Source organism: Rhincodon typus, chromosome 5 (genome assembly GCF_021869965.1).
Source record: "Rhincodon typus isolate 14 chromosome 5, sRhiTyp1.1, whole genome shotgun sequence".
Classification (NCBI taxonomy): domain Eukaryota; kingdom Metazoa; phylum Chordata; class Chondrichthyes; order Orectolobiformes; family Rhincodontidae; genus Rhincodon; species Rhincodon typus.
The window spans coordinates 39,016,527-39,031,697 of record NC_063336.1 but is presented as its reverse complement, the minus strand read 5'-3'; the positions used below and the strand labels follow the sequence as shown (position 1 = coordinate 39,031,697).

The window sequence follows — 15,171 nt, the reverse complement described above, 5'->3', positions numbered from 1 at the left end:
CCTCCCCACCTACACTCACCTTTACTGGCTCCATCCCTGCCTCTTTGACCTGTCTGTCTCCTCTCCACCTATCTTCTCCTTTATCCATCTTCTATCCGCCTCCTCCCTCTCCCTATTTATTTCAGAACCCCCTTCACCTCCCCCATTTCTGAAGAAGGGTCTAGGCCCGAAACGTCAGTGTTCCTGCTCCTCTGATGCTGCTTGGTCTGCTGTGTTCATCCAGCTCTGCACCTTGTTATCTCAGATTCTCCAGAATCTGCAGTTCCTACTATCTCTAACTATAAGTTTGTTGCCTTCTAATGGCATGAAGCACCCATTCCGGTTATTTTTCATGCTTCAAACATCAGGAAAACAAAGTTAACTTCTCCAAATTCAAGTTGATTTGATTTTAGTGTTCTCACATTCGAAGTGAAATGCATTTGGAAGGAGTCCTTTATCGATTTGTGATGAGAGCACAAACTGTTCCTGAGATCCAAGATCTTTGGATACTGTTGCTTGGTGGATATTATGAAAATATGTTCTGTTCTCCAGAATGATCATCCCTCTTCTTGCAGAACAAAATATTGCTGCGGGGGAGGGAGCAATAGCATGCTAAATGCCACTCTAGCAGTTGATGAGAATTGAATTCATTTAAAAGCTGGAATTAAAGTTAACCAATTGTTGTAAAAACCTGTCTCGCTTACTAATGTCCTTTGGGGAAGGAAATGTGACACTATACTGGATGGGTCCTAAGTATGATTCCAGCCACACAGTAGGATGGTTGACATTCAATTGTCCTCTAAAGTGGCCTAACCATCTTAGTTTAAGAGCAGTTAGGAACACCTGTATGCTACAAAGGAATAGGAAAAAGTAGTTTTCATATCTTGTTCTTAAAAGACACTATACTGTACAATGATTTACAAGTCCATTTTGCCAATTTTGCAGAAGTAATAAATGATTTACTGATTGTTTGTCTGCTCATGAAAAATGTACTGCTTGTTAACGTGACCACCTATTAATGTATGGAATCATTTGGTATCTCTCAGCCTTTCTTTATCGAGTGACATCATTGCTCAATGTAGTTTTTCGTGAAAGATTTTCAAGCACTGTTCTAGAAAGTCAGACAAAATGTGCATTTAGGAACTGAGTAATGTATTTGGTGCAGCAAACTGATGACCCCACTTCACCTTGCTGTATTTTCTTCATTATCCCTCATCCCTTCACAAAATTATTTTCTTGTCTCTTGAGTGCTTTGATTCTTCAATTTACTCATGTTTGTTTTCCTTTGTGTGAAATAGTTGTATGTGAATTCTATGTTAGCTTAGCTTTCTGTGTTTGTAAATCCTCAATGTGTTTAGATCGACTTGATCAAACCTCATATAATTTCGATGTGACTATTTTATCGCACTGATACAAGCACACTGAAGATTCTAATCAGGAAAAATCCAGCTCCAATAAAATATTTTCAAAGACTAGTCAAACACATTTGTAAAATCTATCATGTTAGACAACAGCAATGCAGATGTTTTGTGTGGGTTTCTGAATCCACACAAGCTATAATTTGCAGGAATGGAGCTAAAGAGCAAATTGTGATGAAGCTGCTCATGCCACAGCAGGAGTTTTTGGACTAGCTGCATGGCTTGGAAACAGGTCAGTTTAGGGAAGAACACAGCATATGCTTAGAGGAGGGAGAGACATATATACCCACATTCTCCTAACAGGAAAGTTAAATAAATAGCCTCTGCCAAGATGTTATCTTCTTAATATTTCATTTATTTTCGATACAGACTATCTTCGCAGCATATCCCTCCCAGTTCCGGTTGTTGTGGAGGAATTGAGCAGTGGTAGTGAATTTGGCTCAGTTTCACCAGACTCCGACCTGAAGCAGGATCTATTCTTTTTCAAATCAAGGGCGAAATCCTGCATTGAAAAAGAAAGCAAAGCAAATAGACCTTTGCTTCTCAGGTAAATAGCAGCGTGCTCTCTCATGGCTATCTAGATCCTCTTCAGTATTGTTTTTGTTCAGAGGCAAAGGAGAAACATTCTTTTCAGAAGATTATGTTGTCTCTCTCTCTTCCTATCTCCACTCCCTGTCTTTTAGATGGCGTTAACTTCTGCTCCTTTCATCCTTTGGGATGAGGTGGGGCAGGAGTGACGCCGAGGAAAAAAAATGTACGCAATGTTGTTAATGCAGGGCTTCCCAAACTGTGGGGTGTGACCCCACCCCGCAGTGCGTTCAGCAGCCAAAACTCTGGGGCCACTGGCTCTGCAGCAGTGACTGCTGTTCAGCTCCAATCAAGTGATAATAGCTGACCCTTTTTAAGCCTCTCAGATTTTTTGAGTAATAGGCTTGACTTAATTGCCCAATTTTGTAGGCCTGAATTCTGCTCTAGTGGGAAGGAAAGTACTTTATGCTTAAAAACACATTAACTTTCGCCCTTGCTGTTCATTCAGTCTCTCACCACCTCTGCAAAGCAGCCACCACCCCCCCCCCCCACCCCCCCCCCCCCCCCCACCCCCACCCCCCCCCCCCCCCCCACCCCCACCCACTCTCGGTCATCCCACTCTCCCTATTATCAGGCCCTACCACAACCCTGTTTAAGTGCAAGTTGAATATTTGATTAAAATTAAAAGTCCTAATTAAAAAGCAGAATGTAATCATTCTCATGACTACACCGTAGCCACATGCAAATTGACATAAGGTAAATAGGATTAGAGGGATAACTGTGTGTTCCAGAGATTGGTGTGGGAGAAGTGGGTTCCTGGATTGTGGCTTGCTGGCACCAGTCCTGGGAAAAGAGAGAGCTGTTCAGTTGGGATGGGCTTCATTTGAGCCATAAGCAGAGTGGCGTCCTGGCAAATCCTACAATTAGGATTATAGACAGGTCTTTAAGCTAATTAGTTGGTGAGGGAAAGGAATTGAAGAGAAGTTTTAAATGATCAAAAAGATACAAGAGAGCAGAGGTGCAGGAGAGTGAAGAAGCAAATGTGAATGGAAGGGGTAGAAAATATATGCAAAATAGTGTAGCAGAAATTACAATCACACTCATTAATAATGGTAAAAAGTCAAAACTTAAGGCTCTTTATCTAAATGCATGTAGCATTTCTCACAAAATGGATGAGTTCACTAATAGAAATCAATGATTATGACTTGATAGCTGCTACAGAGATCTGGTTTAAAGGTGATCGGGACTGAGAACACAATATTCAAGGGCATTAAACATTCTGGAAAAACAGGTGAAAAGGAAGTTGGGTAGCTTTGTTACTAAAGGTGTGTGTCAGTGTGTTCACAAGTAGCGATACAGCTGCAATAAATTGTAATGTGAAATCAGTTTGAGCAGAAATAAGGAAGAGCAAGGAGAAGAAGTCCTGGTTGGGAGTTGTCTGTATGCCACTGAAGAGTTGCCACACTTTAGGATTAAAAAGTAAACATTGGGAAATAATGGAGGTGTGTGAGAGGGGGACTACAATTTTCATGGGTAATTTGAATATGGATGTTGACTGGCCAAATCAGATGGGCATGGGCAATATGGAAAGCAGATTTGCTGTGCGTATCAGAGATTGTTTCTTGGAACAGTATGTTGCAGAACTTGGCTGGGAACAGGCTGTTTTAGATCTAGTAATGTATAATGAGAAAGCATTAATAAGATATCCTATTAAGGTTTCTCTAGAGAATAGCAATCATAATATAATAGAATTTCAAATACAGTTTGAGGGGGAGCACAACTGGTTTCAAACCAGTGTCATAGTCATACAGCATGGAAACGGACCCTTTGGTCCAACTAGTCCATGCCGGCCATAACCCAAATTAAATTAGTCCCCCCTGCCTGTGCTTGGCCCATTTCCTTCCAAACATTTTCTTACTCATGAATTTATGCAAATGTCTTTTAAACATTGTTTGGAGAAGTATCCTGTGCTTGAATAAGAGAACATAGCAATCTGCAAGGTTGAGTGTAGACTATATGGTAGGTTGAATGAATGGACATAAAACTTGGCAGGTGAAATTTAATATGGGAAAGTATGAGGTTGTACATCTTAGTAGAAAGAATCAAAAGACAGACTATTATTTAAATAGAGAGTGACATGAACAAAATATAGAGCAGAAGGATCTGTGCATTCTTGTGCATGAAATACAAAAGTTAGCATGCAAATGTAGCAAGTAATTAAGGCAAGTGGAAGTTTGACCTCCATTGCTTGGGGCTTGGAGTTTAAAATTAGGGAAGTCTTGTTACAACTGTGCAGAGAGTTGGTTCGCCACATTTGCTGTACTGTGCATGGTCTTGATCCCTTACATCAGAAAGATATATTGGCATTGGAGGCTGCTCGTTAGAGATTCACTGGGCTGATTGCTAGGCTGAAGGGTTTGACGTATCAATAACAGATAAACAGGTTAATCCTTTGAGATTTTAGAAGAATGAGGGATGACCTTATTGAAACCTGTGAGATTCTGAAGGGGCTTGACAGGTTAGATATTGAGATGATGTTTCCACTATTGGTTGCATCTCAAACTAGGGAACATAGTTTCAGAATAAGCTGAGATGTGAAGGAATTTCTTCTTTGATAGTAGTGAATGTCTGGAATTTACTAATCCAGGAAGCAATAGAGGCTACATCACTGGAAATAGTTGGTAGATTCTATAGTCTTGAGGGCCATGTGGACCTGAGAAAGAAGGTGAAGCCTGCGGCAGATCAGCCATGATCTTATAGAATAGCAGAACAGGCATGAGGGGCTGAACGTCCTACTTCTGCTCCTATTCCTTTTGTTCTTAAGCTGGTACACAACTCCACTGCAAATACTGTTAGACTGTTTGCCTGACATCAGGCTCTGGATGACAGAGAGCATCTCACAGCTCAGTGTTAGGAAGAGTAAAGTCACTGTTGTCAACTTAGCCACAAAATGTGCTGCCTTGACACCGACTGCTTCCCAACCACTAGTGCAGACTAATCCAGAAGGTGTGCTTCTGAGGTTCACTAAGCAGTAGGGAAACAGGATGCCAATAATTGGGCAGAGTGGGAACAAATCTAACAGATGATGGCCAGAAGAAGTTCCAGCTTGTTGTACATCCACTGGGCAAGCAGAACCAAAAGGAACATTGTGTTGGTTGTGTCCTGATCCACTCCTACACTGGCATTCGTATCACTCGGGGAGTTGGGGGGGAGGGAGGAGGAAAATGCATACACGATTCACACGCTGTACCATTAGCTCTGGTGGAAGGAATTTCATGGAGACAATATGGTAACCTTCGAATAGCAGCCTGCCATAATGGCAGTGAGCTGGAATGAGACAATGCTTCATAACTCACTGCATTCCTCTGGCCAGCAAGCAACAGCAAAGCTACACACATTCTAAGGGACAATTTAAGTAAGCTTAATAAATCAGCAAGACTGCAAGCGAAAAGCAACAACTGGTAGTAACAGAGGAGGAACAAGAACTTGTTGATGGCTATCAGGGGTGTGTTGTATCTTGAAAATTTGTTGCTATCAGTAAGGGGGTTAAATTAACTTCTTTTGACCAATTCATCACTTGATTGTTTTATATAAGTCACAGTCAAAGAGAGAATGAAAGTGAATTTAAATTATTGCAGACTCCCCCTCTTGATACTGAGACAGCGAGGTATTTATTGACTTATTCCTTTCCCCTTTCTATTCCTTGTACTGAGGTAGACGGAAGGCTGTTTGCCAAACTCCAGTTTTAAGGTAGCAGCTTTTAAAATAAACCCAGAGCAAAATATTTTAAATGAAACCTAAGATTGTATTTTGTTAACAAAACATTGAAAAAGCGGAGGAATTGCTTTTATACTCCATCCATATACCCAAGCACTCCGGAAATTTAAGGAACTGGTGTGATTGGACAGTTTTCTGAGCATCTCCCAGTAGTAAAATGACACTGACTCATATAAGGGAACCTCTTGGTCTACCCTTCAGTTAAATGGGCTGGGGTACTATTAGCTGGTTTGTATTGTAGGAGCCAATTTCTTTACAGTAATTACAGAATGATTTAATTGCCCTCAAAATATTTCCATTTCCTAGTTATCTGTTCCAGAAAGCTCAGCAAGAATGCATTAAACATTTTTTGAAAATATAAGCAAGATATAATGGAAACATGACCTGAAAAAGAAAAACAAAATTACTGTATGCTTCTCTTCTGTCCCTTTAATTTGAATTTTTAGCAGAATAGAATTGTTAATCAGAAATGTTAAGTTTTTGTGATTTAGGTTTCTGAGCTCTTTCATTAATACCCATTAATGCATTACTTCATGAAGGAACTGGAGTGATTGGGGTGAACTGGGATACACAAAGGTCATTTTTTCAGTCAGAGTGATTGGGGTGAATGGGGTGAGGGGAGATGGCAAGTGGGACAAGTGTGACAGATCCAGAGGAGGTTTACAAGAATTATCCTAAGGATGAAGGGCTTGTCATTATAAGGAGGTGCTTGAGGTTTCTGGGTCTGTACTTGATGGAGTTTAGAAGGAGGTGGGAGTGGGGGGGGTCAGTGGATCTGATTGAAACTTACAGAATACCAAATAGCCTGGATAGATTGGACATGGAGAAGATGTTTCCACTAGTAGGAGAGACTAGGACCCAGGGGCACAGCCTCAGCGTGAAAGGTGACCCGTTGGAACTGAGATGAGGAGGAATTTCTTCAGCTAGAGGGTGGTTAATCTGTGGAACTCATTGCCACAGAAGGTTGTGGAGGCCAAGTCATTGAGTGCATTGAAGACCGAGATAGGTAGGTTCTATCTCTGGAAAGGGGATCAAGGATTATGGGAAGAAGGCAGGAGAGTGGGGTTGATAAACGTATCAGCCATGATCGAATGGTGGAGCAGACTTGGTGGGCTGAATGGCCTCATTCTGCTCTTGTATCTTATGGACCACATTTTCAACAATTCTACTTTGCTGGGCAAAACATTTACCTTGGTACCTTTTCCATAGGCTTTCAAAGATTTAACTAAATTGTGATTGTTGATTCCTCTTTACCCTTGGATGCCGTGCACCTTTCTCCAAATTGCTCATGTTTCTTCGTTTTAACCTGTAGTATACCTGATGATCACTTTGAAGATCACAGTGCACCGCCATCCCCTGAGGAAAAGGATGCAGGGTTCTTTATGCTAAAGAAAGACAGTGAGCGAAGGGCTACCCTACATCGGATACTAACGGAGGACCAGGACAAAGTTGTGAGGAACTTGCTTGAATCTCTTATGCAGGTGAACATTCATTTTCCTTGTTTAAATGAAATTAATTATGTTTTAAATCATTAAAAACTATTTTATCCAGTTTTCAAATATTCCCAGCCACAGACCAAATAGACAGGCAAATAGTCTATCAAGCTTATAGATCCACACACTTGCCCCTAGAACCTATTCCCCATTCAAATGCTCGCCAGTTCAACATTTTCCCACCTTCAAACTCAGTCTTTGGAAAATGTACATACAGAAAGTTGCAGCAAAAACAATTGGTTTTGCCCCCCATTTATTCTGGAGATATTGCAGGCTAATGTGGATGTGTATTGGTATTCTCGGGTGCTAACTCTGATGGTTTATTTGTTTTATTGGTTTGAAATTGCCTGTTTTTCCTCTTCCCCTCTTGGTTACAGTATACGTAGTCATTAACACCTCTACATTCTCTAAATTAGGACCATAGGCCATGCAACCTATCAGGTTTCTCTACATTCAATTAGGTGCTATAAGCCTGACCTTCCAGATGTCTGCCATTTGTACAAATTATCCTGGTCTCACGCTTACTATATCTATCCTCAGCTTGTTGCAGTGTTCCAACAAAGCCCACACAAGCTGGATAAACAGCACCTCATTTTTCACGCAGGCATTTTACAGTCTTCATTGAGGTTCAAAAATTCTCTCCTCCATTCTGATTATATCCCATGCCTTGATGGCATGGGCTTGTTCTCAGCATAGCTCACCTGTTTTCAACTATTCATACGAATCATTTACACTTATTTTGTAACTAGTCCCTCTTTACTATCATTAACACTCTCCTTACCTTTTGTCCTGGGCATCTTCACAATCTGTTCCACTTACTTCTCCTCCACCTTTGTGAATCACTGTTTTCCAGCCCCCTTCAGTTCCGAAGAAGAATCACTGGATTCAAAACAATAGCTCTGTTTTTCTCTCTGCATATGCTGCCATATCTGTTGAGTTTCTCCAGCACTTTGTTTTTGTTACATTCCCCAACTAGTTTTGTGTCATCAGCAAGTTTGGAAATATGACATTTGGGTCCCACTCGCAAATCATTTAAATAAATTGTGAACAACTGTGGCTGCAGCACTGATAATTGCAGTGTGCTTGCAGTCTACCATCCATGTATTCCACCTGCCTGTTCACCAATTCATATGGGATACCAATCCCATGGCTTCTAATTTTGTTTACCATCTTCCTATGTGAGACCCTATTTGAAAATCCAAACACGCTATTTCCTCGGGCTCTCCTTTATCAATACTACAAGTAACATCCTCCAAAACTTCAACAGATTTCACAAAAATCATGTCTCATTGCTATATTCACCCTGAGCATTGCTGCTAGCTAATGCAGGTTGCTGTTTACTCAGAGAACTAAACGTTATTGTATATACTTGGTTGATTTTGCAAAACTTGAAACCAATGACTACAAAGTACTTTTAATAGATGAAAATCAGCTTTTTATTGATAGATGCCTTGATCTCACTTGACAAGGATGTGGTTTCCTTGAGGTAGTGAAAGTTTATGGATAGGTCAGAATAATCCACATTTGGAATATACACGGGCTGCAATATTTGGAAAGAGACTCGAAGGATGAAGTTTGAGGAACTAAGGAAAATATACTGTAAAAGTACTTGAAACATCCCATAAAAAACTCCAGTTTTTATACTGTGGAAATATAATTCCAGCAAGACATTTATTTGTCTGAAAGACACAGAAGACAGTTCGTTGTTTAAAGAACTGACATTCCTAATGACCTCTTCCAAAGTAGGATAGCTGAGCTTGAATGTTTGACATGAACTGGGAAACTTGCCAGATTATCACATGTAGGCCATAAATACATCCACAATTCCACATGCTTGTCATGTGCATACAATTCAAACACAGCACATAATGTTATCAGCATGCTTACAAAGAGAAGGATTAGAAAGGATTATACAGTGGGCCTCGTTTACTACAGGCTCCTATACTGTAATGCTCTTGTTTTCCACCTTCATGAAATGCTGTGAGCTGAATCTAATGGCCTCTGCTCTCATATAAAAATAGATTGATAATTTTGCAACCTTTTTTGTGAACATTATCACCTAAGACATAAACCTAGAATTGAGTTTCTTTTCCTGAGGCCATTTCTTTCCAAGAACCACTGCTCCTCATTGCATAGTACCCCACATTGTCACCAATGTTAGCTATGAGAAATGTGTTGGCAAGTTCAACAGTGTGGTGCTACGTTCTGCCTTCTGCCATCTAAAATTGAACAAGAAACCTTGAGGATATGTCAGAACTAGACGTGGCTAAAGTTTGGCATAAAGGACTACTTATAATCAACCCCTAAATTTGTAAAGTTCTTTTCCAGAAGAGTCTAGGTAATCCAGTTAGCCTGTCACAAGAAGCAATGCTCAGGATCTTTGGGTTTGTAATGAAGTATCAGCACTTGTTATTGACCTTGAAGGAAAACAGATCCAGCTATCTCTCTGGTGGATTACTCCTCTCCTGACAATTGTTGGAGATGGTCATTGCCTAACATTTGTGTAGCATGAATTAGCATGAATGTTATTTGCCTCTTTTTAGCCCAAGCCTGAATTTTGTCTAGGTCTTGCTGCGTTTGGTCATGGATTGTTTCAGTATCTGTGATGTTGTGAATGGTAATATTGGTGAACTTCCCACTTCTGACCTTTTGATGGAGGCAAGCAGCTCAAGATGGTTGGGCCTGGAACATTACCCTAAGGAACTCCTGGAGAGACGACTGACCTAACAACCACAACCATGTTCTTTCGTGTCAGATATGATTCAGCATGATTCCCTGGGCACTGTTCCTTGGATTGGATCACTAGGCAGCCGGCGAAGATCCTTGGGAGGTCCTTCTGTAGGTGTTCAGCTTTCCTCTTCATGTCACTGGTCTAAAACTACAAGAGGAGCGGCAACTTTATTACCAGCCAAATTTTTCCTAAGTAGAAAATTGATCCCAGCTGCCAACAGTTCAAGGACAATTCCTACCACCATTAGGCCTGAGATCAGGCCACACTGTTAGTGGATCTGATGGAAGGGATGGACAAGTATCTTCCTCCCATTGCACCGATCAGTGCGTTGGCATTTAGGGAGGATTTGGGGAGCTAGGGTTAGTTCCCTTGCCAGCAGCATGCATTGAGTGTCCCATGTGTCCTAGAACACTACAATGGTCTTGCTCACATCTCGGGATTTTAGGAGGACACTGTTCTCCAGACAGGAAGAAAACATTGAATAGAATAGAATATCCTTTATTGTCACTTGTACTCCAGAAGTATAAGAGTACAGTGAAAAGTTTTTACAATGGCTGCCTTTTAATGGAGCCATCTTAGGTACAAGTACCAAAATACAAATCTTACAACAGAGTAAAAAGAATGTGTTTTTATACAAAGAGGATTAAAGGAAAGCATAAGCATTACTTACAGAGGTAGTTATAACATAGTGAAAAGGATTTAAATTAGAGTCTAATAACAGCAGCTCAGCATGTGGTGCCAGGCCCAAGTCCAGTAATTGCCCTGAATTGCTGCAGCCTCCAGTACGCTCCTCACCAGCACTCAGCAGTGACCAGGTAAGTCGTGCTGTACCGGAATTTGTACCTCGACCCCTCTGTTGCTCTGGGACTCGGCCCGGCCCGCACTTGATCTGCTGCCATCGCTTTGGTCGGTGCTCACTCTGCTGCCGCTGCGGAGCACAGAGGCTGTTAGGGTGTTTCTCTGTCACACACGCACACAATGCTGTGCTGTCCAGCAGGTTTAGGTTCTGAGTGAGGGCCTCTACCAACACTGCCGCAGAACCAATTGAGGCATCTTCCAGGGCTATTCCTGTGGAGTGCTAGTAAACCAATAAGTTTCTTATGCAATCCTCAGTACTTGTGCCTGGAGTAACATAGTTTGTTGCAATGACTTGGCCTCTTGAGTGTGTTGGGTTTCCTTGTGGTTTAGTTTAAGGTAGACAGCTTCTCCTATCTACCTCACCCTGGTCGTCATAGCAATGATTTGAATAATATGTTTCCAGGATAATGGGAGAACTTGGAACTGTCTTCTGTGATTGTAGAATTCTGTGCCACAGAAAACGGATAAGGGCAAAGCATTGCATGTTTCCAAGAAGGAGTTGGATATAGTTCTTGGGCCTGAAGTGATCAAAGGATATGGGGAGAAAGCAGGAGCGAGGTACTGATTGGATGATCAGCCATGATAATATTGAATGGTTTAGCAGGCTTGAAAGGCTGAATAGCCCACTTCTGCTCCTGCTTTCAATGTTTCTATGATAGCTGCATCCTGAACTGTGAAAATTCTTAATTTCCATTCTCCATTGCAAGGTGACAAGGCTACTGCAAGTATTAATTTAGCATAACGGATCTTCATATTTTTCTTTGTCCAGAGCTGTTTAGAGGCAGTGGGCTCATCTCCAGTCCTTTTGTGTCGGTTTTAGCAAGAATTGTTTTACAATGTAGGGGTTCAAAAGCTTCTGGAAATATAATCATGTTATCAACCTTGACTATTTTGAGTCCACTTCCTTTTTTTTATAAGACACAGAATTTAACTGTGAAAATTTAGAACAGAATATGGTTTTCTTTGGAATTTCCCTTCTTGAGCCCTGATATATTCCTTGTTTTGGACCTTACAGCAGCATTGTGGTTGTAATGACGAGAGAACTGTCAGCATTCTTCGTCATCATTTCCACTGTGAAACTAACAGAAACATTGGCACAGTTCAACACAGATCCAAAGGTTCCTCTCAGTAATTCCTTGCTCCTCCACAATAGCTCAGCTGAACTCCCCACATTTAGCCACCTTTTAAAAATTGCTGAACAAACACGATCCTTCTTGCTACTGGCAATCCTCCAAAATATTGTACCTTATTCATAATGCATAACTTGATTTTTAATGGCGTACTGAATTGTTGATTTCTGATGAAGCATCTTTCTGATCATGGAAAAATAATGTTTTATTTTAGTTACTGTAGGACATCTTGAATGGTGAAAAGACAAAAGTAATATAACATTTTTGGGAAAGCAATATTTTTGTTAAGGACCAGAATACAATACCTGTACTAGAAGCCCGGAGATGGGCACATGTACTGTGGAAACAGGTTCACAATTGTTTTATTTTATCAGTACTTTTCTCTTTCTGTACATTCATCACCCTCGTTGAAATTGCACTCTGTGTTCATCTCTGAGGTTGTTGACTTTAACTTTATCTGGAACACAGAGAAATGTAGTGATATGCACGTGAGTAAAGCTAACACCAAGATCTATGCAATATTCAGGGTGTTGAATGGGTTAGGGACTTAGTTTATATGGTATATGAATTTATTAAGTCCCTAACCCATTCAACATCCTTAAGCTCTGAATTTTGTATAGATCTTGGTGTTAGTTTTACTCACAGGCATATCACTACATTTCTCTATGTTCCAAATAAAGTTAAAGGACATCTGCCACCTGCAGACCTAGTCCCACATTGCATATGAAAGAAACATCGCCACTGCAGAATTTCTGCTATCAAGAATTTCTGCAAATAGGTCAGGCTAATTCTCTCTTGGTATAGCATACTTATTAAGATGTTTCATCATTTTATTTTCAAGGTCCCTTGTTTTACTTAGAAAATGCCATCTGTGGCATTACGGTAAAGTACAGGTGAATTAATCCTGGCATCGTTAAGAACCCAGTCTGTGTTCATTGTGCAATGGATGGCAGCAGATAGCAGAATGAAGGTTCCTCACCCAATCCCCATGTTCAGTTCCTTGACTGGCTCCAGTCTCATGTACTTGATCATATGACCCAGATGGGAGATTTGCCAGTAAGCTGAAAGAAAGTATATTGCAAATATATTTGTTTTTAAACCTTAAAATTTTTTATAACTAACCTTAAGATTTAATTGGTTATAAGATAATTTCCAGCTATGGCTCAATTGATGGCATTCTAGCCTCTTAGCGTGAAGATTGCGGCTCAAGACACACTTCAGGACTTGAACATAAAGATCAAGACTGACACATCAGTGCTGTATTGAGGGGAGGCTGCACTGTTAGAGGTTCTGCCCCTCAGATAAGATGTTAAACTGAGGCCTTGGCTGCTCTTTCACATGGATGTAGAAGATTCCATGGCACTATTTCAAAGAAGGGATGGGGAGTTACTCCCTGTGTCCTAACTCGTTCTGAACTCTCCGTTAATATCAGAAAATCAGGTTATGGTCAATATTGCATTGCTATTTGTGAACAAATTAACTGCCACATTTCCTACATTCAAAGAATGGTTGAACCCCAAAAATACTTCATCCGCTGCAAAATGCTTTGAATCATCCTGTGATCATGAAAGGCACTGTATAATTACCAAGCCCTCCTTATGCACTCAATAACCTGCATAAAATAGTCATGTATCTGATGCACATAGAATGCAATACTGCATTTGAGACTCTCCAACCTTAGCTACTGAAAAATCCAATAGATAAAGGCTCTGTTGGCCTCCCTATGGAATGATCATTTTTTCACTACCACCCATAGTCTTAGCCAAATCGAAAGATCTCGGGTGTAGATTTTTAACATCAAGGCTTACATGTTTCCAAGTGTGTGTAGGTTACTGATAACGGTTTAACCAGTTTAGAACCACGTAGAAAAACATTACTACAATTCCTGTTCCTTATCTGTCATAACCACTGTATTCAATGAAACATTGATTTACATTGCTATTTGATAAAACCAAACCCATTGTGACTCCTATTTGACAAATTGGTCAATCATGAACAGAGATTCAGGAATAGTACAGATCCTCGACAGAGGGTTGAATTCTGAACAGTGACTGCCAGCTGCATTGTCTTGACGCTATTCTGATGTAGGGAAAGGTAATGTCACCATTGTCCCAGAGGACCATAGGGCTGATGTCTCATTAGAGAGAGAGATGACTGTTGATGGTTTAACCTGAGGGTCACCACACCTCAGATGAGGGGAGAGTTTTATAAGGAGAATCCTTCATGGTAACTTCAGCCAGTGTGGGAATTGAACCCATGCTGTTGGCATCACTCTGTGTAACAAACCAGCCAGCCAATTGAGCTAATCAATCTCCTTTTTAGATGTGACAAGTTTTCAGTGAGGAAAAGGGGTGTTAATTCTTTGAAATGCAGGAAATGAGGTACAGATTTTTTGTGGCATGCATTATATTGCTTGGACACTAGGAGGAAAAGGTGGAGTTTGCAGCTGTTATTTATTTTGTTTGAATTTCTATCTATTGTTTAATTGATAGAAATTCAAGCAGGCTTCCTTGGGTATGCAATATTCCCAATCATTTCCATTTATACACTTCACTCAGGTGATCCAGTATACTGAGGTAGTGGAACATGAAAATCTGCACCAATCTGTAATATCATATTAAGTTTTGGAAAATTAATAAATATATTCTGTTTTCTTGATTCGCAGGGTTCTGAGGAACCAAAGCTAAAATCTGAGCACATCAGTACACTTGTGGTTAGTTTGCGGGAGTTTGTGAGATTAATTGATCGCAAAATCATCTCCGCCACCCTTTCCAGGCTGAAGTTGGAGTTGGATTTTGACAACCATGCCATTAACCAGATTCAGATGGTGCTTTTTGGCTTCCAGGAAGCTGTAAGTTCTCATTTGTTTATCTTAACAAGAAATTTTTTCTTTCAAAAGTCTTTGCGTCTACTGGTTGTGAAAGTCCTATATGAGTTTATGCTGTTTCAGTGTAATTACTAATGAATGTATATCTAAAAATCTGCTTCATATGAGCCACTCATAGTCAGAGACCCCAGTATGGCTAATGTGAATAATCCCAAAATGGTGGAAATGATTGTGTGCTTTATAGAAATTAGAGGGCAAGACTAATTTGAAATATATAGGATAGAATAACACACTGAGAATTTGATTTTTTAAAAGTCTTTCATGTGGTGTGTATGTTACCCATCCTTATTTGTCCTTGAGAAGATGATGGTGTTGTACTGCCTTATTGAACTGCCGTAATACATGGAGTATAGACACACTCAAAATGCCG

General features: G+C 40.4%; 1 protein-coding gene across 1 annotated transcript in view; it reads left to right on the top strand.

The window, feature by feature from the left end:
• map3k5 (mitogen-activated protein kinase kinase kinase 5) overlaps positions 1-15,171 on the top strand; it is a 195,700-nt gene that overhangs the window by 154,889 nt on the left and 25,640 nt on the right. The window contains exons 20-22 of the mRNA XM_048596746.1: positions 1,767-1,944; positions 7,015-7,183; positions 14,580-14,765. Of these exons, the coding sequence (XP_048452703.1) occupies positions 1,767-1,944; positions 7,015-7,183; positions 14,580-14,765 (533 nt within the window). The remainder of the gene's footprint in view (positions 1-1,766; positions 1,945-7,014; positions 7,184-14,579; positions 14,766-15,171) is intronic.